The sequence below is a fragment of the Pan paniscus genome, chromosome 15 (assembly GCF_029289425.2).
Source record: "Pan paniscus chromosome 15, NHGRI_mPanPan1-v2.0_pri, whole genome shotgun sequence".
Taxonomy (NCBI): Eukaryota; Metazoa; Chordata; class Mammalia; order Primates; family Hominidae; genus Pan; species Pan paniscus.
Genome location: NC_073264.2, coordinates 65,323,497 through 65,345,620, shown reverse-complemented (window position 1 = coordinate 65,345,620; position 22,124 = coordinate 65,323,497). Strand labels below are relative to the sequence as shown.

The window sequence follows — 22,124 nt, the reverse complement described above, 5'->3', positions numbered from 1 at the left end:
ATTTTTGTGCTTTTGGTGACTTCACTGTTTAAAATGGCCCCCTGGTGTGGTGCTGAAGACCTGTCTAGTGTTCCTCGGTGTGAAAAAGCTGTGATGTGCCTTATGGAGAAAGTATGTGTTAAGCTTTGCTCGGATGTGAGTTATAGTGCTGCTGGCCATAAGTTCAATGTTAATGAGTCAATGGTATTTATCACATAAGGCATCTTTAGAAAGAAACACACATAAAACAAGGTTTTGTATTGATCAGCTGATGAAGATGTGGCCAGAGGCTTGCAGGAACCTAACCCTGTATTTCCCCTAGGAGTGAGGATTCAGTGTTCACAGTGACTTTACGGAACATAATTACCGCAAATAATGAGAATTGATTGTCCTATGTGTCAGGCCATTGTAGGTGTGTGGTGGGACACAGAGGCTGACAAGACATCGTCCTTGCCCTTGAGCCTAAATTATCAGGGGGAGCTGGATGCACGAGCCATGGATAAATGGGCTGGGGGAAGAGTGGGTTTAGGGGTGGGGTAGACTGGCTCTGAGCAAAGAGAGCTGGGGAAGGCTTCGGGGTTCCTGTGGCTGCCTCGGAGGAGGGAATCTCAGCACCTTTTTGTCCCCATAGTAACAAGGGCATGGAACATCTGCTCAACATGAAGTGCAAAAATGTGGTCCCAGTGTATGACCTGCTGCTGGAGATGCTGAATGCCCACGTGCTTCGCGGGTGCAAGTCCTCCATCACGGGGTCCGAGTGCAGCCCGGCAGAGGACAGTAAAAGCAAAGAGGTCTCCCAGAACCCACAGTCTCAGTGACGCCTGGCCCTGAGGTGAACTGGCCCACAGAGGTCACAGGCTGAAGCGTGAACTCCAGTGTGTCGGGAGCCTGGGCTTCATCTTTCTGCTGTGTGGTCCCTCATTTGGTGATGGCAGGCTTGGTCATGTACCATCCTCCCCTCCACCTCCCCATCTCCCAGGAGTCGGTGTGAGGAAGCCATAGTTTTCCTTGTTAGCAGAGGGCACATTTGAATGCAGCGTTTCCACACTCAATGGCCTCATAGGATCTCAGTGTGGTCTTACTTTCCTTCTTCCTTCCTCCCCTTTGTGAAACATCTTAAAGGTTTTGGAATGAATGGTGGAAATCTGACTTGGAAGGGCTGCGAATCAGAAAGGGGAGAGGAAGTGACACGCTTACAGAAGTGGGCTAACCCTTCTTGTGTGGCACACACTACCCTTCCCTTTGAGAGTTGACCTTTGCTGTTTTCCGGACCACTCCATTGTAAGATTGAAAACCCCTGTGACAATTGCGTACTTACCTCCCAGGCCTGTGGGGACTGATCATATCATATGATGCTTATTCTGTCAAAGGCCAGAGGGACTGTGGTTAAGCTGGGATGTGAGTCATGTTCTCTCCCTGACCTTGCTGCCAGCTGCACACAGATTTGTCCCTCTCGATTTGTATTCACAGAGTCTGCCAATAATTTGGGGTATGTGTGTATGAGCGTGTGATCATTTTCATGCAGGACTGTGGGAGATACAAATCTCCCTGCTTCTGGAGCTGCTCTTCCTTAAACCTGTTGTCCCATGGGGCCAGCGTGGGTGCTGGAGAAAGGCCGTGTTTGCAGGAATGGGGTTCTCTCCTGTGGGTGTGGGTGACAGCCACAGTGTTTCCCTGGGGCAATGTGGATGCAGTTTCCATCTTGTACAACCTCATAAGTAGCAGCCACAATTGCCACATCAGTCACCACAAGTAGTCAGGGATACTTTGGGCTGTGGATGTGTGCAGTGTGCTGTTTTATGGATGGATGAGTAGCTATGCACCCCAGTGTGTCAGCTCTGGGGCCACACTGTATAGCCTTGATGAGTACGCCCCTTGAACAAGACCCAGTTTGTGAACTCTCCTTAAAGAGAAATATTTAGGGATAATTATTTATAGCAAGAAAGAATTCTTTTACACTTGAGAGCTCTTTTAAAAATATTTTCTTATTGGAAAATTTATATGGTGGGCAGGGTGAAAAAGAAATAGTAAAAATATTAGTTCTTATTCCAAGTGGAACATAAATAGGACATGAAGAAGGGCACCTCTGAAATGACAACTTTAACTCACTTTTTAAAAGATTTGAAATTTTCAGTTTTGGATACACAGTGAATATGCAAAATGAGTAACAGCATACTTTGGAAGCCAGCAATTAATCATGTTTCATTATTGCAGTAATGTTTTAAACAATTACCTTGTGATATGATATTAAATATATTTTCTTTTTGAAAATATGTTCACTTTGGGTAGCACATCCTGTATTTACTAAGTCATTAGGAAGACTGCATTCAGTGTTACCAAGACTGGTTTTTGCTAGTAAGACCTCGAATAATCCCTAATTTTGATACTGCTGCAATTTTACTAAAAGTTGAGCTTAGCTGTTTCAGAAATGCTTGGACAAGTACCTAGAGAACACACTGATGTCTGTGTTCTGAGGCAGTCTGAAGTTATTCTTAGAGACTCAGTTACAGCTTTAGTAAGATTTAGTACAGACAGGATAAGCTTGGTTTCATAGGAACCAGGGAACCAGTGTTAGTGTCAGCTTCTTTCCTCCTGGTCAGCCTAGAATCCCCCACTCCCAATAGAGGGGTTTGGAAGCTGGAGAGTAGGAAGTAAGAGGCAAAGAAGGCAGTCTTCAACAACTCATTATCTGCCAGTGAAATTCTATTAAATGTATTTTTAAAAGAGATTACCAGGTAACAAAAACATAAAAAACCAAAACAAGGCCAGATGTGGTGGCTCACGCCTGTAATCCCAGCACTTTGGGAGGCCGAGGTGGGCGAACCACTTGAGCCCAGGAGTTTGACTCCAGGCTGGGCAACATGGAAACCCTGTCCTACAAAAGATACAAAAATTAGCCAGGCGTGGTGGTGCAGGCCTGTAGTTCCAGCTACCTGGGAGGCTGAGGTGGGAGGATCACCTGAGCCTGGGGAGATCAAGGCTGCAGTCCATTGCACTCCAGCCTGGGTGACAGAGGGAGACCCTGTCTCAAAAAAAAAAAAAAAAAAATTGCCACGAAATATATATATATAATTTTTTTTTTTTTTGAGAGTAGATCTTAAGACAGAGATCACTTCTACTCCTGGGAGTGAACTGGCAACGGCAATCCCTTTAGAGCCTCGAGTGGGCAGTCTCAGGAGCGCCGCACAGTGAGTTTCCAGCTGAGCTATTCTCACCGAATCTCGCTCTGTTCTCACTGCACCCCTCTGTCAGGCCTGTCTCATAGTCACTGCCCACCAGGACTGACTACAAAAGACTTGACCCTAAAATAGTCTTGAAGGGATTTTTCTCAAAAAATTAAGGCGGGAACACAAGACAAAGCTGTCAGCCTAGTCACAAATCTGAAGACTCTTAACTGCATTAAAAATAGTGCAAAATCGGCAGGAGCTGTACAGTGCGAGTCTTGGTCTGGAATACTCCCCCTGCTAACTCAGCTGGAAGGGCAACTATCTTAGATTTCAGTAAGGAAGAAAAATCAGTTACCAATACTTGGCAGAGCCATATTATATATCCATATATATTTATGTATATAAGTGGAATTGAAGCAATTCTAGAATTTTCTAGCATGTGAAAGCAAGGTTTGGTTCTTATTTACGTCTGCTAAGGGACTTTTCAAATTCAAAGTGAACCTTCTGTTTATAGGCCTATTTTGAAACAAAGTATCCTCACTTAATAAGATTTGACACTTTTTTTTTTTTTTTTTGAGACAGGGTCTGACTCCTGTTGCTCAGGCTAGAGTGCAGTGGCGCCATCATGGCTCACTGCAGCCTCGACCTCCTGGGCTCAAGCGATCCTCCCACCTCAGCGCCCCATCCCACCCCATTCCCGCCCTCGCCGAGTAGCTGGGGTGCACACCACCACTCCTGGCTAATTCTTTTAATATTTGTAGAGATGGGATTTTACTATGCTCCCCAGGCTGGTCCTGAACTCCTGGGCTCCAGCGATCTGCGTGCCAAGGCCTCCCAAAGTGCTGAGATTACAGGCATGAGCCACTGTGCCCAGCCCCGCCACATTTTTTTTTAAGTTGCTGAAAATCTTTTAAAAAGATAAAAACACATTATTTAGTACCTAAAGATAATATCTGTGCCAGACACAGTTCTCAGTGCCTCAGACACTCACATTTAATCCTTATTATAATAACTGCTATTTCCTTATTTTCTGGTTGTGGAACTAGACATGGTCTAAGCAAACTTGCTGAAGGTCACGTGGGGAGTGACTGAGCTGAACACAGGCAGTCCAAGTCCAGTGCTGACAGTGACCATGCACTTCGAACAGTTTAAAAATTTAAAGAAAAATATTTTAAAACTGCAGAATCTATCAGATGCAACCTGACATGCACGGCTGCTGTGATTTAAATGGGGCCCCCTTGTGATACCCCCTTACCTCCCACCACAATGTCCAGAACACCCCTACAGACACAGTAAGTTTGTAAACCTCTCACATCAAAGTTCAACTCCACCTTTCATATCTGTGTAAATTAAAGCCCACGGGGGCAAATTCACCTATTCAAGGTCATAAAACTACTCATGGCAAAGCTTGGACTGGCACGCAAGTCTTCTGCTTGCCTAGCGGGCCAGTATTGCTCCTGCCCCAGGACTTGCTTCTGTGAGAATCTGCTTTGTGAGCTGAGTCGCAGCAGAATGGAGGGGCGGTGAAGTTAGGGTTGTCTTCTGCTGTACCTTTAGATCCCATCTCCTCAGCTTAGATGGGTCTGCATGAGCCTTTACACAACAGCAGCAATGACAGATGGAAAAATAAGATGCATATTCTGTTATTCCCAGTGTCCCATCCCAGGTTCATGAGCTCTAGTGGGTACTGCGATCACCTCCTATCTGTGACTGCTTTCCCCAAACACGTGGAATATGTTCCTTGGAAGTGTACTCATGTAAAATTCACATCTTTTAGGCACTGCTGCTTCCCTGTGGAGTGTGATATACTATAGTGTGAAAACACATGCCACTTATTCTTCATAGCTCTCAAACTTGCTGGAATTTTGGCTCCAGTGGCAGCTCTTAAGATGTACATTGTCTGTGATATATGATCGTAGTGCCATTTTTGTTGCTTTGGAGTCAGGGAGTTTTTTTTGTTTGTTTGTTTGTTTGTTTTTTAATTCCGAGGATCCTATTCACTTGTAGGGCCAGCCACTGGTAACTGGTGGTGGGTTTCCTCTATGGGAAGCACATAAGGAGTGGTGATACCAGCTGCGAACAGTTCCTGTTAACTGTACAATGGATGTTTTTGCATTTGTTTCCTCTGTTGGGTGTCTAAATGCCTTAACTGTTGGTCCTATACCTTTTGTCATTCAATGTGTACTTCAGAGCCTGTTGGTTGGCTATAATTTGCCATTTTCTCAGACGAATGCTTTGTACCGTTACACTAATTTGTTGACTTCATTTGCAGGCTTTACATTTGGGCCTTGTAGAAATGAATGTTTGCTGCTCTGTGAAAGCAGATTTTGAGACCTGCTTTCCCTTCCTCCAGGGAGTGTTTTCCTTACTGTGTCCCTTTAATGTCTATGGCACTGTCGCAGAGAGTTTAACATGATATAAATAAAGTGTTTCATTATTTTGGCTTTAAAAATGTATTTGTTGGGGGTTGAGTGTAAGAACTTACAGTAATTAGGCTAAGTAGTGTCTACATTCTATTCTGAATTCTTATTTTGGGGTTAGAGAGTCCTTTGAGAATTTGATGAAAACCAGGGCTAGTCTTCCTGGGAAAGGGCACCTGAACACAAATGCTTGAGTACAATTTCAGAAGAGTTAAGAAGCTCTGCTTTAATGTATCTATCTTCTTAAAAAGAACAATTTCATCTTTAGTCAGCTAATCTCACACTTGTGATTGATTTATGACCACAGGTCCTGTGTATACAAGTAAAATGCAGCTCACAAAAGTCCTGGTATCCAGTGCATCGATTATTTGGATAGATTTTCTGTAATCATTCTGAGTTTGATTAGAATTATATCCTTTACAGATGGGGAGAAAAGCAATTCATTCATTTGAAGTTATCTTAGTGCCAAGAGTCATGTGAAAATGTCCCTTGCATGTGGGCAATGAAAGATTTGCAGACGATATAAAACCCAGACTACCTCATAAAAGAGTTTTGGGAATACACTGAGCTTTGAGTGAAAGAAGCTGCAGTGGCCTCCCTGGAGATGGGGAGCAAACCAGCTTAAAGGCCCTTATCCTGAGGAAGAGACAAAAATTGACATGCACAATATTAAGCTTTGAAATGCAGACCACACTTGCTTTCACTGCAACTTTGACTTGTCCCGCATCTCTACTTAAGGGCAGAAAAGGCCTCTCAAACACTCACCTCATTTGGAATGAAGACGGAGATAGACTCTTTTGCCTGAAGCAACGATGGAGCAGTGACCCTCTAATCAACTCGGTGGCCTAAAGAAAAATCTTGGGTAACATTTTCACTTCAATTTCCCTCTGGGATCATTGTAATCCATGAAAAAAATAATTTTAAAGAGTTAAAATACTTTGAAGTTAGTTATGTGGTTAAAAACCACCTTCCTTTCTATTATCAATCCAACAATTTGATAACTTTAAATGCTAAAGTGAAGACGGATTCTCTTCAGATGGTCTCCTTAACTGCCCAGGCCTTGCGGATGTCTCACCCACGAGGGGCACCAATGTAGAAAGCTGAGGCTTCATCTACTGATGAGCTTCACTGGTTTCCCCTGAGGTTTGTGCTTGGCAGAGAAGGGGAGGAGGGGACTGGGATTGTGTGGTCAGCTGTGCCTGCCAACAGATGCAGGTTAGGAACTGTGTTCAGTATCTATCTATCTATCTTCCAATAAGAAAGGGGAAATGCCGATGCCTATCCTCTTTGTTTAGGTAGAAAGTAAAGTAAAATGCTACTGGACTTAAATGGGCAACAAGGGGCTTTGCCTGTTCATTTGCCATGGAGAGGGCTGGGAATCCAGGTGCGGTGGCTCACACCTGTAATCCCAACACTTTGGGAGGCCAAGGTGGGCAGATCAGTTGAGGTCAGGAGTTTGAAACCAGCCTGGCCAACATGGCAAAACCCCATCTCTATTAATTAAAAATATAATAATTAGCCAGGCATGGTGGTGTGTGCTTGTAATCCCAGCTACTCAGGAGGCTGAGGCATGAGAATGGCTTGAACCTGGAAGGCGAAGGTTGCAGTGAGCCGAGATTGGGCCACCGCACTCCAGCCTGGGTGACAGAGTGAGACTCTGTCAAAAAAAGAGTAGAGTAAACTGGGTATAAGATCCTTCCCTTTGTGTCCACCTCTCATGCCATGCTGCCTTTGCCATTCCCTACAATATCTGAGGGTCACATGCTGAGTAATTTACACATATACGAGGGTCCAGAGCTAAGTTAATTCTGTAAATAAGACTTAGAATAAAAGGCCCTCTCCAAATATTTTAAAAACAATTTTTGTTTTTTGGAAGATTAAGCATACCATTGAACTGCTTTGTTACAGAATTCAGTACAACAGAAGGCTGGCTAATTTTGTTTTTTAATGAGAAACATCTGAGTTGTACATATCACAAACAGCTTCAAGTTTCTGTACCAACCCCCCGCCCCCACCCCCGCCGTAGCCAAACAGTTAAAACCCAAAGCATCACTTTGGATGTGAAAAAGTCTTAGAAAATTAACTTACAAAAACATCCCTATCAAGTCGGTAGTTTGGCATTTACTGTACATTAGTCAAAAGCTCCAGCTAAAATCTAATTTTTTTTAAAAAAATTGAAGTTTACATTATTCATACAGATTGGGCATTAAAAAATATGCACAAATAACCACATCCATGCAATATAATTTCTTTCTTTAAAAATTTAAAGCAATATAAAAGAGCAGAGCTAGGTACTGAACAGAACGTTTTGGTGTATAACCGATAGCTCAAAATTGCCAGCTGATTGGAGTAAAACTGATTCTAAGCATATTAAATATGATTGTTTCCATCAGCTAAGGGTGCCTATGAGTTTCTGAACCATTTCTAGGGTGGAATGTGCTCGCTTGCTTCTATAATATATGTGATGGACACCACTGCTCATTGACCATACCTACATTATAATAATGCTGTTTTACAAATAAACCAGAATTCACAAAGTGCTTGGCTCTTCAGGAAACTGACATTTCCAGAGATCCCTAAACGAATCAACTAGTTCTGCCAAAATACCCGGGGCACCTGCCGCACAGGTTCCCTGCTCCTGGGGAGGAACACAATTTGAAAGCTGCCCTGGGCTCCAGGGAGCCCGTGCTGGGTAAGCCCAGAAGAAGTCTGCACAGGTCCCGGGACCTTGCCAACACTAAGTCATTCAGATTGGTCTGGGGCCACGTGCTGGGCACCCTTGGCAATCAGGCAGGTGGTGTAGCACTGTGGCCAGCTATGCCCTCTATGTGGGGGGTGGCCCATTGGTGTACCTCAGCATGGGGTAAAAGGACCGGGCAAAGTTGTTGGCCTGAGTGCAGCTGTAGTCTTCTTCGGAGGAGGGCAGCAGGCAGGCCAGGAGCAGCAGCAGCAGGAGGAGCAGCTGCAGGGGTAGGGCTGCCCGGATCACCCTTGAGAGGAAGGAGCGCTGTGGCCGTGTGCTGCCGGGGACCCTGCCAACAGAGGAGGTTGAGAGCTGATTGGGAGGCTCCACAGGCACAACCCACTCTATTACCTAAGCCCCTGCTTATGTAAGTAAGAAATCCAAGACCTGAGATTTAAATGGGGCCAACAGTTGGGGTTCAGTTTCAGAGGAGAAAACCAGCCCTTTCCAGACAAAAGAAAACCAGATTTTTGCAAGGACCTTGATAGTGGCATTGGCAAGACTGAGGCAGTGGGAGTGTGGAGCAGGGGAACGCACTGCTGTCACGGTAAAGCCCCGTTACCTGCTCTCTGTCTCCTCCTCGCCTTCTGTAGTTCTCACTGCTCTGAACTGCTGGGTAAAGAAACTCCAGTTAGTAAGTTGAAGACAGTTTAGTCCTATCAATGATAAAAAAAATCCTCCCTTAAATTATATACCATCTTTATGTTGTGTTACAGCCAAACTTTGGAGACTAGAGTAATACAATTGAGATTAAATGTCACCTGAAGTAGGAAATAATTAGGTTAATCTACTCAGAGTTTCAGGGTAAGTTTGTTGATGTTTTTAACGGCAAAATCAGGAAACCCCTTTAGCAACACTATAAGAGCTCTCATTCACAACCTACTGTGATCCCAAAGAGTGACTAGAGGCAGACTGTAAGCCTCTCTATGGGTCAGCAGCGACCTGTGCTGTCCTGAAATGGCTAATGGGCTCTTGGAATCCCAAGTTTCCCTCATCTCAGTGACTTTAAAAAATAACCAGTGAGGTTCTCACAGAAGGAAGGGGCTGCTTACCTTTGCTCGGGGAGCTGGCACGGATGTTGCAGGAGGCTGGTCCCCCGAGTCTACCTCGTCGAAGCTGGGCAGGGGTGGGGCTGGGTTCTGAAATTCAGACCCCAAAGGTTGAGCACAGAAATGTGTTTCATGCATATTCTTCATGATATAGCTCACCCTCCCCCACCTTAAATCAATCTTTTTTTGTTTTGTTTTGTTTTAGACAGTCTCACTGTGTCACCCAGGCTGGAGTGCAGTGGCACAATCACAGGTCACTGCAGCCTCAACCTCCCAAACCCAATCCTTCCACCTCAGCCTCCTGAGTAGCTGGAACTATAGGCATGCACCACCACACCTGGTTTTGTTTTTGTTTTTTTTTTTTTTTTTGCAGAGACGGGATTTCACCATGTTGCCCAGGCTGGTCTCAAACTCCTGGACTTAAGTGACCCACCTGCCTTGGCCTCCCCAAGTGCTGGGATTATAGGCATTAGCCACTGTGCCTGGCCTTAAATCTTTCCTGAAGGGGCTCTTCTATTGCTCACACTCCCAACAACAACAGACTTTTTCGGACAAAAAGGAATGTAAACAAGGAAAAGCCAACCCATATTAAAACCCAACCCATAGCACAGAGCTGGGGAGACTGAGTTTAGCAGCAGCAGTTTGAGTAGATGGTGAGCTCATCACAGGTCGGTGATGAGATCATGTGGCCATCAAGAGAGTCTAGTTTTGGCTGCTTAGGAGAAAACAGACCTGCCCTAAGTCTGGTGAGGCCACAGTCTGGGTATTCCCTTTGTTTTGAGTTGGATCCCATATTAAAGTAGGCCAGCTATGGTGGCTCATGCCTGTAATGCCAGAACTTTGGATTGCTTGAGGTCAGGAGTTCAAGACCAGCCTGGGCAGCATAGCAAGAACCCTTCTCTACAAAAAATACAAAAACTAGCCACTTCCTTTAAAAAAAGTTTAAAAATTGTCATCCCGCCACTCCCTTTTAAAAATGACAAAACAGATTCAAAGAGCTCATGCAGCTCTTTAAGTCCACACAGCTAGAAAAAGGGCACGACATGAGGCCCCACTCGGACCACCTGGCCCTTGCTTCTGGCCTCTGTCTTAGAGCATTGCTGCAACACTGCTGTCCTGTCTGCATGTAATATGGCAATCTTTACAGTTAAAAGCTGCAAGTAGACTCACCTGGGTTCCCTGCAAGGCCATTAAATCTTGGGACACTTGCTCCCGTAACTGTTTGAGTTTCTTCTCAATAACATGCACCTTTTCTTCAGCTTCAATATAGTCTTCTCCATGTCCCTTAATGAGAAGGCTGTTTGAAATCTCCTGTAACATGTCCACTTGAGGTTGACGTTCTACCAGCTCCTTTTCCAGTTGCTGAAAACAGATAAAGTGTGTGAAACAGTGACTTGTCCAAAGGGAAGCGAGTGTGGACACAGGAGGTTTTTCTCAGTACCAGAAAAGTTCCAGAATGAATGATGGGTAGTACTCAACTCCAGAATCCTCTATTTCTCATATCTGCCTGTGTCCTCCAGCCCAGCACTATTTAGATAGCAAGTGTATTATACCCTGCCCCTATTTTTAATTTCTTTTCACTCTGAAGACAATTGTGATGCTGGAGAAATTAGAAGAAAGAAGTGAGGCAAGTGGTGTGGGAAGACCAGGTCCCTCATCCACCACGGAAGGAAGTAAAGGGAAACTCTAAAGTCAATCAACCGAGAAACAGCAGCATAACCATAGAGGTTCATACCAGGCAAACGGGCTTTAATTGTTAAGGGTGGTTATCTTGCTTGCAATATGGCCACTAGACACATGTGGCTCTTCATTTATTTATTTTTTTGAGGTGGAGTCTCACTCTGTCACCCAGGGTGGAGTACAGTGGCACGATCTGGGCTCACTACAACCTCCGCCTCCCGGGTTCAAGCGATTCTCGTGCCTCAGCCTCCCAGGTAGCTGGGATTACAGGCGCCTGCCACCATGCCCAGCTAATTTTTTTTGTATTTTTATTTTATTTTGTATTTTTAGTAGAGACAGGGTTTCACCATGTTGGCCAGACTGGTCTTGAACTCCTGACCTCAGGCGATCCGCCCATCTCAGGCTCCCAAAGTGCTGGGAGCCACCGAGCCCGGCCTACATGTGACTATTTAAATCTGGCCTACATGTGGCTATTTAAATTAACTAAAATTAAAAATTCAGTTTCAGTCATAATAGCCACATTTCAGGTGCTTTAAGCCACATGAGGTTATTAGACAGTGCAGACACAGGTCATCTCTATCACTTCAGAAAGTTCTACTGGACGCCACTGGTTTGCTTTGCAAACATTTTAGGAAGCTGTATTTTTAAACAATGGCTAGCACTCTGATTAAAATTTAAAATATTTAAACCACATACAGATTTATGGATGAAAATGTCACCTTGAGCACCAGTGAGAATACAGAAATCTCATCTTGGTGTGTTAGTGACAAATACACCAGGACACGACTCTCCTCCAAGAAGAAAGATTTTTCCATAGTGGATACAGAAAACCCATTCAGCTCATCACAGGTGTGGAGCAAATGAGCACCATATTTCTCCCCAATAAGCAGGATTCACGAGAGAAAAATACTTCCACTCAAATGGCCTTAAGTTCCTCAGGATATCGAGAGCACCTATGTCCTCAGTTCTGTGGACTGTGGCTCTCCATTCCTGCAAGTCATTTGGCTTCAGAACTACAAAGGGCAGCTCGGTAAACACCAACTGGAGGAATACTAGGGCTGAACTCGTGCATTTACAGGCAAACACCACTGGCACAGTTCCTGAAATACTAGGCGAGGCTACCTGAGTGTGCTGCCTCTCTGGGGCTGACAGAGGCTGGTGGCAGTATAGAGCCCTTGGGAGGAAACTTACCATTAGTTCCCTCCGACACTCTAGGAGAGCCCGGGGGTCTGCCTTCGGATCGGTGACATGAGCCTTCTGCCTCCGGTTCTCGGCACTCGCTAACCACAGCAGCAGATTTTGACTCAACTGGTGGAAGTCCTTAAAAAACAACACATCAGAGCGCGGCCGTGTCTTAGAGCCCTGGAAGAGGGTGTGCCAGGAACATGGCTTACTGCTTCCAATCCGTCACAGTCATTTGCTTTTCTGGCCTTACCCAGTGAATACGAGGACCAGCTTTAAACTAAATGCCAGGGCCCCAAAATGAGGAAGAGGAAAGAAGGAAGACACTCAGCACAGTGCCAGGAGGCCGCAAATAAAAGTGCCACTATGAAGGTAGGGCTTCGGGATGCCCAGCTGATTTTATATATGAAGGCCACACGCATTCCTCAGCCAATCTGCTGGGTTCTCTGCTGGGTTCCAGTGGCAGAGGGAAACAACCCAACAGGACAGGCTGGGGTGGGCTCACGTTCCCTGAGACACAGCCAGAGCTAGGCAGTGGTGCAGAGCTCACACCTGCTGTGCATTTACTGTGTCAGGTACTGGGCTAGGATTATACACACTGCCTCATTTACTCCTAAAAAGAACCTTTTTAAGGTTCTTTCTAAAAAGAAAATGGGAATGATTCCCATTTTCAGATGAGAACCCTGAGGTCTAGGAGGTTCAATGCTTTGCTCAAAGTCACATGGCTATTAAGCAGTAACTGCTCCTCTGCTTCAAGGCCAGGTCTCTTAATCACTCTGGCAAAAGGACAAAAAGAGGAGTTGTGGGGTGGCATCTCTAACCTACAGGTCGCCTGCAGGAACCCTGACTCCAGGAGTGGCTCTGGGCCTGGGCAACAGAGACGAGACCTGGGACAGGGAGTGGGTCTCTGAGATGGCCGGTGAGCCTCTGTGGAAACAAATGGTAAAGCACATGTTTCCTGACACAAGCCACATTTGGCTGCACCGAAGCAGCCTGATGATGATAAAAATATCTGCTGCTCCTACCACGTGGGCCTGGGCACCGGCTCTGGGAGGCGGGGTGCTGAGTCAGCGTACCTGGCACTGCATGAGCGACTGTCGTAAGCCCCCTCTCCAGCTGTCCACTGCGCCCTGTGCTGCTTCCCAGAGCAGGCTCAGCTGGCGGAGTCTACTTTGGAGCTCTGTGGATTCGGGGCTCTCGGTTTGCAGAAATTCCTTGCTGCTCACGTTGACAGAGACCACTAATGCCTTGTAAGTGTCAAAGGCTTTCAGTATCTCCTACCAGAGAGAGAAAAGATGAGGTTAGGAGCTCTGAAAGTAGGGAGGAGGGGCTCATTTTGAACCTCAGTAGGGAACAAATTTTCCACACACTTTTCCAAGCTGCGGCCACAGAAATGAGAGTGACCTCGCCTGGGACTGGCTGGAAAGCATCAGGTGAGGGAGCTGCCTTAAGGTCTGTGAACTTGGCCAACAGGGCCCCAAAGTAGGGGCCTGCTGGAGGGAGGAGACCCTGCTGACCTCTACAGGCCCTGCTCTGCAACTGGCTTAATGTTTCTGGACCGACTAAAGGTCTTCCAGATAAAGTATATGTGGTTATCCTGCATTTGCTCCTAGATATCCCAGAAATGTTACTCCTTAGGAGGAATGGTAACCCCTAATATATTAACACAGATAGTAAAATAAAAGTACAAATATGAAGGGTACCTGGATCCCCCAAAACCCCTGCCCTGGGTCTCAGGCTACTGCTCATGGCACCCTTAAAGCGCAGGGCTCAAACTGTCCCTTTGCAGCTCCCTGGGCTAGTTCCAGTGGGGTCAGGACTTATGTAAGTGACACATCCTAATTGCATAAAAGGGTAATGAGGTCAGGCCACGGGATTCATCAGTAGGTGAGCTGGTCCTTTCCCAAGCCCTTTCAAGGAAGATTCCACCACTAGTCTTTCGTGTAACTGTGCAGCATACAGTTTGGAAGAGTGGTTTTACACTGCCTGACAGTGTCCACTAGCACCTCCAGAAAAGTCTAGAAGTGCCTCGGATGTCAGATTTTTCCATCTCTGGAGATCTGAGCCACACCTCCCCAGTACTCTGGGATCAGGATCATTTGTAGATACTCTTCCATGTGAAAACAAAAATCTGCATCTATGTCCTTGCCAACTATGGAACTGAAATGGAAGAGAGTGACCTCTACATACGCCATCTGCAAGCTGCGCCTATGCCACGAATACACGGGATCTGCTCGTCCAGCATAGCAATGCGTTCACATGCACATTCTGAATCCCTCTTCCCCACCACACCTCTAACTCACCTGCAGTCTCTTCACTCTCAGTTCTATTTCCTGGATATCAGAGGGAGGCTTTGCCATCTTTAACATTTCCAGCTCTGCTTCAGTTTTTTTCAGCCAAGTAGTGATGGCACTGATATCAGAGTTCAGCTGTTGCAAATTTTGTTTTATTTTGAGCTTATTGTGAAGCTCCTGTGCTTGAATCATCTCCCATCTGTCGAAGGCACCTGGAATTAAAAAATCGCCAATTAAAAAAAGCAATAATGCAACAGATATCTCTGCCTCCAGCTAATTAGGGGTCAGGGTGATTAAAAAAAAACAAACAAAAACTGTAGGGGATTCCCCTGACAGAAGGGTCTGGTTTTGGGAGTTCTCTCTTCTCCTGGAATGTGGAATAGCACATGATCTGAGGCGTACACTCCCACAGAGGCTGGAATGAAGTGGAAGGTCTATGTGCTACAGTTTCAAGCTCAACAGTTCAGTTCCTGCTGAATTTTTTCAGTTTTCTCCTTTGGTCCACAAATGACCAGGTCAATGCTGTCAGCTTTAGATTTAGTTGAGTAATTACTTTTATAATTACTGGGCTGGTCGAATGAAGAGACACTTGAGATAACACTGATCATCATCCTCAAGTCTGATCTTTACACACAAATGTAGAAAGTGAAAACCTGCACTTCCTCAGGAGGCTTATTTTACCAACATTTAAAGAATAGTTTTCAAATTACACTGAACAGCCTAGGAATTTGTTCGTGAATGCCAATCGCTGATTTAAAAATAACATTGGTTGTTGTAGGGTAAGTCCCCCAGTTCTGGCGAATCGTATAGTTGGTTAATATCTAATGAACGTTCTCTTGAGCAAGGACTTAAATACCATACTCTGCCTCTCTGGACGACTGCCAGTTACAGGCAGTACCTGACTGCTGCTCTGTGATACCGGCCAGTCCCCCGTCTTCCTGCTGTGGGCTGCCATTCAGGACTCGCGGGCCTTCTTTGCCACCATCCGTGCCTGGAGGTAATAGTAGCTTTCCCTAGAATGAGCCAGTTTTTAAGTTACCATCTGTAGATATTAAGGATATCTGAAGAACAACTGGATTCACTTCATATTAACAGTGAAGAAATGAGATGGGCCCCTTTCCTTTGAAGGGTATCTTGCTAGGAATACAGTGGTGCTTTAGTGTCTAGGTAGCATTTATAAGCTGGCAAAGCTGATGGCAGAAATAAAGCCTCAGCTAAGGCCCAGGGAGAGGGAAGCAGATGAGATGTCAGTGATGGGAAGAAAAGGGTCTGTTTCAATTGGCATGCTTCCGAACACCCCTCAAATGATCCACACGAAACAAATCAGAACAATTTGTTGAGCTTACCAGACTGTTACTGCGTTAGCACTTTTAATTTTCATAGTGTTTTACAGAATTTTAGTTATCCCTGTCACTCTGAAGAGGTGGTTGGCATCATTATCACAGAATCAGAAATGCACAGAGGATGAATCTGCCTCCCAGGGGCATTCGTTACCAAGTGTTTATCTTTCACCGCACATACTGACTCTTCTGTGTTATCACACAGCCGATTGGGCTGTTATCTCGGGCCTCTCCAAAAATAAATGTGTCCCTTTTAGAAAAGCCCTGCTTTCTTTGTCTTTCTTCTGTCTGTATGGCCTATTTGTGCAGAATGAAAATAATAAAAAAAAAAAACCTTCAGATTTGTGGTGATACATCTGGCTTCAGACACAACAAAAGGGTTGAGATTTTGAAACCGGCCAGGTGAGGAACACAGGCGTCATCACAGGAAGGGACAGCCAAGCCACATGAGCCAAGGATGTAAAGCAGAGGTCAGGGACTGCGGTCTTTCCCCTGTCTTATTATTCTTTTTAAAAATGACACCTGCTTGTTAAGCAAGAGGAAGTGTTTCTGAATTGGACACAAACAGCCCATTATCAGCTGACTTGGATTTGAGCATGCAAAGGCAGAATCTCCTCCAATGATGTAACAATATTCTCTCCTTAATTTCTCTCGCTGCTGCCCTAGGCTGCCCTCCCAGGAGCTGCCTAGCCAGAGCATGCCAAGAACTCAAGGCAGCTGAGGGAAATGTAACTAAGAAGAAACAGCCATTGCTATAAACAACAAACCAATACAGGAATAATAATCATGACCAATACAGGAAGAATAATCACGACCATTACTTCTGAGGACCTTCTTTTACCTTTATACACAATAATCTTAACAACAACTAGGTGAAATAGCTTTAGCCTCAGGTGAGAAAGGCTTACAGAAGCAAGGCGAAGTGCCTCAGGTACCATGGCAATGGATTGGCAGGGCTAGGAATCAAATCCGTGTCCACTGCAGCACACCATCAATGATTTTTTGGAATAGGATGTATGGACAAAAGGTTAACCTAACAAAGGCTTGAAGGTTGGATGCAGTGGACCATGCCTGTAATCCCAGCGCTTTGGGAGGCTGAGGCAGGTGGATCACTTGAGGTCAGGAGTTCAAGACCAGCCTGGCCAACATGGTGAAACCCCTGTCTCTACTAAAAATACAAAAATTAGCCAGGCATGGTGGTGCACACCTGTAATCGCAGCTACTTGGGAGGCTGAGGCAGGAAAATCACTTGAACCCAGGAGGCAGAGATTGCAGTAAGTCAAGATCGTGCCAGTGCACTCCAGCCTGGGTGACAGAATGAGACTCCGTCTCCACAACAACAACAAAAAGACAAAGGCTTGAGAGCTCAGGAGCAGTCAGGAAAGCCAGCACCTTGCTTGCTCACTATTTGCATAGACACCTGACTTGACAGTAATAATGACTGTTACACCACACCAACATACACAAAGATGGTTTTTGGCCAGAAACCTATCTCTAAGTCTAATTGGTTTTGCCGGGGTTCTAATGAAGTATGGACAGCTCAACAGAGACACTGTCACCATAAGAAAACCAACTCAAAATATGCCTGGGGAATGAACACACGCAGTTTACACCAAAATCTCTCTCTCTCGCAAATGTAAGTATGACTCACAGACATAGGCTGTACTCCCAGTGAAGTTAAGACTTACATAGGGTGGTTTATAAGGGGTGCTGGACGCAGGGGGAACAGGTGGAACATTCCTGTCACCTTCCATTTGCTTGTAGTGATGCTCGGGACAGGAAGGGCTGTCGGGAACATGCCACGAGTGGCCATCCGAAATGGATTTACCTGAAACGAAAGACAGCAAGCGACAGTCTATTCTCTCCTACTGAACGGGTCACGGGTGACATGGCATCAGGTTACAGTATGAAAATGAGTTCTGCAGCTTTCCTTGCAAAGCATGCATGTTTGCAAAATGTCAGTATGTCCCAGAAGAGAATGAGATGAGACTCATGCAACTCAGCAACACTGTGCCTTCACTAGATGGGTACACAACGGAGCACGACCAACATGATTTGCTGTGGGATGAGTGGCGTTTTGGAGCCAGGGTCTCGAGTGGTAGGGACATTGAGTGACAAGGCCAGGTCTGGGGACCAAGATGGCAGAAGGCCTCTCAGGAGTGAGGGGAAGAGTGAACATCAAGATGGACTTGGGAACCAAAGGGCTCCTCAGGGCTCTCCCCGACCCACCATGGCAGATAGGGATGGGGCTAAGGATGAGGATTAGAGCTGCAAATCAAGGAAAGGAAGGTTTTTTCCCTCCTGTGGCAAATCATCAGCACCTTTACCCCCCCCAACCCCCCACCCCTTTCCACCAGGGGATCCCAGTAAAGCAAGGAAACAGTTCCAAACCAAGCCACCATGAAGAAAGCTTGGCCCATGCCAAAGGACTTCAGTTAGATGGAGAAAAAAATCATCAAAACAGGCACCACGAAAAATTCCCTCTGCACAGGCCTGAAGGGAGGAGAGGGGGTTGGCATCGAGACGGCTCTGGCTTGGATGGGGTTTTGTAAGGAGCACGCAGTTATGGGTGAGTACGGCAGTGTAAATACACCATGACACAAGGACCAAGGCGCATGGTGTCCACAGAAGGCAGAGGTAGACACGACATGGGAGCGAGGTTGAGGATGCAGTGTGCGCCACAGGATGCTGCCATGTTGAGACATGCATGGGCGGGGGCCTACCAGAAGACGCTTTCAAAGTTTTTGTGGTCATTTTAAGATATGCCTCAGGATTTTCAGGGATTTCTACATCTGAAAAAGAACAATGTCATTTGCCTCACTGGAGGTGCCTGAAGATTAATGCCCAAGTATTAACACACAGTAGAAACATTGTCAGCTGGAAGGAGAAAACTACCCTTTATTTTTTTAATTAAAAGGATTTTGAAAACCAGAAAGATTTTTTTTTCCAGCCAACTCCTGACTGTCCAAAGCAGGACAGTGGGTATCGAAGGGAGAAGCTCAGTCTGCAGACACTCTGAGAAACTCAACTGAAAGGGAGGGTAGGCACAGTGGCTCATGTCTGCAATCTTAGTACTTTGGGAGGCTGAGGCGGGAGGACTTCTTGAGCCCAGGAGTTCAAGACCAGCTCTGGCAACATAGCAAGACCTTGTTTATACAAAAAATTTAAAAACTAGCTGGGTGTGGTGGCGTGTACCTATAGTCCCAGCTACTCAGGAGGCTGAGGTGGGAGGATTGCTTGAGCCCTGGAGGTTGAGGCTGCAATGAGCCGTGGTTGCACCACTGCACCTCAGCCTGGGTGACAGTGTGAGACCCTGTATCAAAAAAAAAATCACTGATGACTCTCCCAGACAGCCAGAGCCATCACTGAGTAACCTTCGTGTCTGAATGTGAATTTCATTTTTTTTTCCCCTTTCATTCCACCTGTGAGGAGAGTGAGCCAATTCTCAGGTAAGTTAAGAGATGGGCAGGATAGAGCACAGGAAACCACAGAAGTCAGGGTCAGCCACAAGCTGGACTCTTGGTCACTGAGAGCTGGCCGTGTTGCTAAGGGGCTAAAAACATAGCCAAATGGGTCACTTTCCAGGGTGCTGGGAACCCAGCTGTTACCTGACAGTGCGCTGTAGTATGGGCCCTCCTCGTCCTCTTCGTGAGAGGAGGAGCCCCCGACGTCGCCTGTGTGGTCCCACTCCAGGGGGATGGAGTCCACGCTGACAGGGGTCTCGCAGCCAGACCGCTCGTGCCCCGGGGCCACTAGATGACACAGGGACTGAGGAGATGACGGTTCCTCGCTCTCTCCCCGTTTACGCCAAGAATCAGTCTGGATTTCTCTGGGGTCTTCCATGTCTGTTTCATTCTCAGAGGCCTCCTTTTCATCTTCCAAGCCCTAAACCACAGTATCCAGTTGTTAGAATTAATCAACTCATAGGCTTCTGCAATTAGAAGAGCACGAGAAGTCTGCCTATCCAGCAGTTTCCAAAAATAACTGCCAATAGTATTTCTAAGGCAGCTTTAAAAAGATCAGGTTCCCAGGTCCTGTTTCTGGTTATTCCAGTTTAGACAATCTGGAGTGGGGCCTAAAATCCGTTATTTTCCCAAACCTCCAGCTATTTTTTCTTAGGAAAAAAAAGCTGAAGTTTGATAGTCTAAGTTAAACAACTTTATCTAGGAGATAAGGAAATGGTGGCCAAAGTTTCATTGATGGTTAATGGCAGGTTCCTCCAAGAATCAGACTATTTTTGAAAAGGACATTTGAATGTTCTGGGTAAGACTCAAACTTCAACCAGATGCACCAGGTTCTTTCTTTCTTATCCTCCAACTTAATTGCTCAGTGTCTGTATTCTGCTTGTGTCATAACGTCTCTTTCAGTCTAAGAAAAATGACTCTAAGTGGCTGTACTTAAAAATGAGAAATTGTAGGGTAATTTTTGAGGCTGTGTCTAATGAAATAACTACATTTGAATGTGGCCAGTTGGAGACACAAAAAAAGAAAGAGTGGCCAGTCGTATCGGTCAATGGTTGTCATTCAAGCTTCAGGCACACAAAGGGAGTACACTTTGAACAGTGGCCTTAACTCCACCTGAACTTCCCAAAAGGGCCTTTCGTCTGGGGAAACATCAAAGTTGCTTTTGAAACTCTTGTGTTTTCTCTTCCAAGGTGAGAACAAAGCATCAGAAAGGCACAAATACTAAAAGCTTCCAGCCACTAAGAAAGAGGGAAGGGCAAATACATTCCTATGTTACTAATGTAATAAGAGCCAGAAGAGTTCTTCAAGAATTCTAGGGGTAGTGATGCATGCCAGACAAGCCCGGCCCTGAGGAATACTTAAAAGCGACTCGCGGAGCATGCGCCTCAGAAGTGCCATGCTTTCCACTGGGGAATGGGAACTTGTAAGTTACTGTGGCTCTATATTAATAAAAGTGGAAATTAAAATGTTTTGATATAGCCTTTTCTTTTCAACCAAAAAATAAACCGTAATTAACCATTATAAGACAGGTCCCCTAATTCTTTAAAAATTTGGTCTCACGTAAACTCTGAGCAGCCCAGGTGCCGTTTCTAGGCAGCAGTGCCCGTACCGGAGTGCAGGAGGTGAGCCGCCGGTGGAACCGGGAGACCCTTCCAAACACCTCCTGGCAGTAGCGGTGGAGTTCCTCCAGCTCATCCTCAATCAGCACAGCATCCAGGGGCTCGCTCTTCTGAATCAGCTGCTCCCCAAACACAATGAGCTGATCAATCTTGTTGGTATTTAATGTAATTTCCTGTTGGAAGCCCTGTTGAGAGAGGAGAAAGAAAGGATTTCAAACAAAGTTACCCTGAGCTTCCACTGCCTGTTTCTTCTAACGGGGCCATAGAAAAGCATCCAAATGTCATTATTGTTTTTTTCCTTCACCTACTACTCTAGCTTTAGTTTTTAACTAAGTGACAATGACATTTTAAGAATTTTAAGTGATTGTCTATATTCCCCCTCATGGGCATTGGCTTTTCCAATTAAAATAATTCTAAAAGTTTGACACGGGTGGACATTTACTGTTATTAGGTGTGAGAGAAAGAACTTGCCATGGCAAAACTTGGTGGGAACAGAACATTTCCCATAATAAGCCACGAATGGGCATTTGCTTTTGCTGACACAATAATATTCACTGGTGCTGTTATACTAGGGAAGGCAAATTTCCATTTCTCAACCTCTTCCAAAATCTGGCCAAGGAGAGAATTACAGTGAGATTAGCCTGTCATACAGATATCAGAAACAATGGGAGAGTGGACCTCTGTTCTTGGCCCCACTGGTGACACCAGTACTCCTGGACCGTAAAGAACAGTATCCTTGCATGTGATAATCTGGTAGTACACAGGTGGGATGTAGCCTGGCTGCTTTAAGAATTCTGAAATTTGCTCTCAGAGTATCGTGTGAAATTTGCACTTGGCCAGCTCTCCCCCGCAAAGGTGTGTTCTTTTGAGAAGAGCTAGGGAAGCAGCAGCCCTCACATTCAGTTGGCGCATCTTGTCATCGGCGTCACTCTCTGAGAAGTGCTCCACGTTGGTCAGCTGCAGGTCCATCTCTGTGAGCCACACCAGAATGCTCTCCCTGGTGCCCTCAAATTCTTCCCTCTGGTTGGTGAAATGCTGCAAAAGTGGGGAGGAAATCACATTTCTACTGACCACGGAACAAGAGTTCAGACAGATAGCAAGGCCACCTTTGGCCACAAGAAAAGGGTACCCAGAATACTCAGGGAGAAATCTGCCTCTAGGGTACCCAGAAAGCCCCAGAAGCACTA

General features: G+C 45.7%; 2 protein-coding genes across 21 annotated transcripts in view; one reads left to right on the top strand and one right to left on the bottom strand.

Moving 5' to 3' along the window:
- The window catches only part of ESR2 (estrogen receptor 2), a 111,473-nt gene extending 104,571 nt beyond the window's left edge, over positions 1-6,902 (top strand). For 4 of the 11 annotated variants that reach the window (XM_055097687.3, XM_063596237.1, XM_063596238.1 and 1 more), the window contains one exon: positions 611-6,902. In XM_055097687.3, coding sequence (XP_054953662.1) covers positions 611-797 — 187 coding nt within the window. In that variant the 3' untranslated portion in view covers positions 798-6,902. The remainder of the gene's footprint in view (positions 1-610) is intronic. The other 7 variants (XM_055097692.2, XM_055097691.2, XM_057299724.1 and 4 more) reach the window with 3 other exon arrangements.
- Positions 6,903-7,492: 590 nt separating this feature from the next.
- SYNE2 (spectrin repeat containing nuclear envelope protein 2) overlaps positions 7,493-22,124 on the bottom strand; it is a 368,901-nt gene continuing 354,269 nt past the window's right edge. For 3 of the 10 annotated variants that reach the window (XM_034937677.4, XM_055097685.3, XM_008956970.5), the window contains 13 exons: positions 21,835-21,972; positions 20,928-21,122; positions 19,463-19,739; positions 18,578-18,646; positions 17,543-17,682; positions 15,413-15,527; positions 14,524-14,726; positions 13,297-13,497; positions 12,230-12,400; positions 10,529-10,720; positions 9,362-9,448; positions 8,872-8,921; positions 7,493-8,598 (listed from right to left, as the gene is read on the bottom strand). In XM_034937677.4, coding sequence (XP_034793568.1) covers positions 8,391-8,598; positions 8,872-8,921; positions 9,362-9,448; positions 10,529-10,720; positions 12,230-12,400; positions 13,297-13,497; positions 14,524-14,726; positions 15,413-15,527; positions 17,543-17,682; positions 18,578-18,646; positions 19,463-19,739; positions 20,928-21,122; positions 21,835-21,972 — 2,046 coding nt within the window. In that variant the 3' untranslated portion in view covers positions 7,493-8,390. The remainder of the gene's footprint in view (positions 8,599-8,871; positions 8,922-9,361; positions 9,449-10,528; positions 10,721-12,229; positions 12,401-13,296; positions 13,498-14,523; positions 14,727-15,412; positions 15,528-17,542; positions 17,683-18,577; positions 18,647-19,462; positions 19,740-20,927; positions 21,123-21,834; positions 21,973-22,124) is intronic. The other 7 variants (XM_034937678.4, XM_034937679.4, XM_034937680.4 and 4 more) reach the window with 7 other exon arrangements.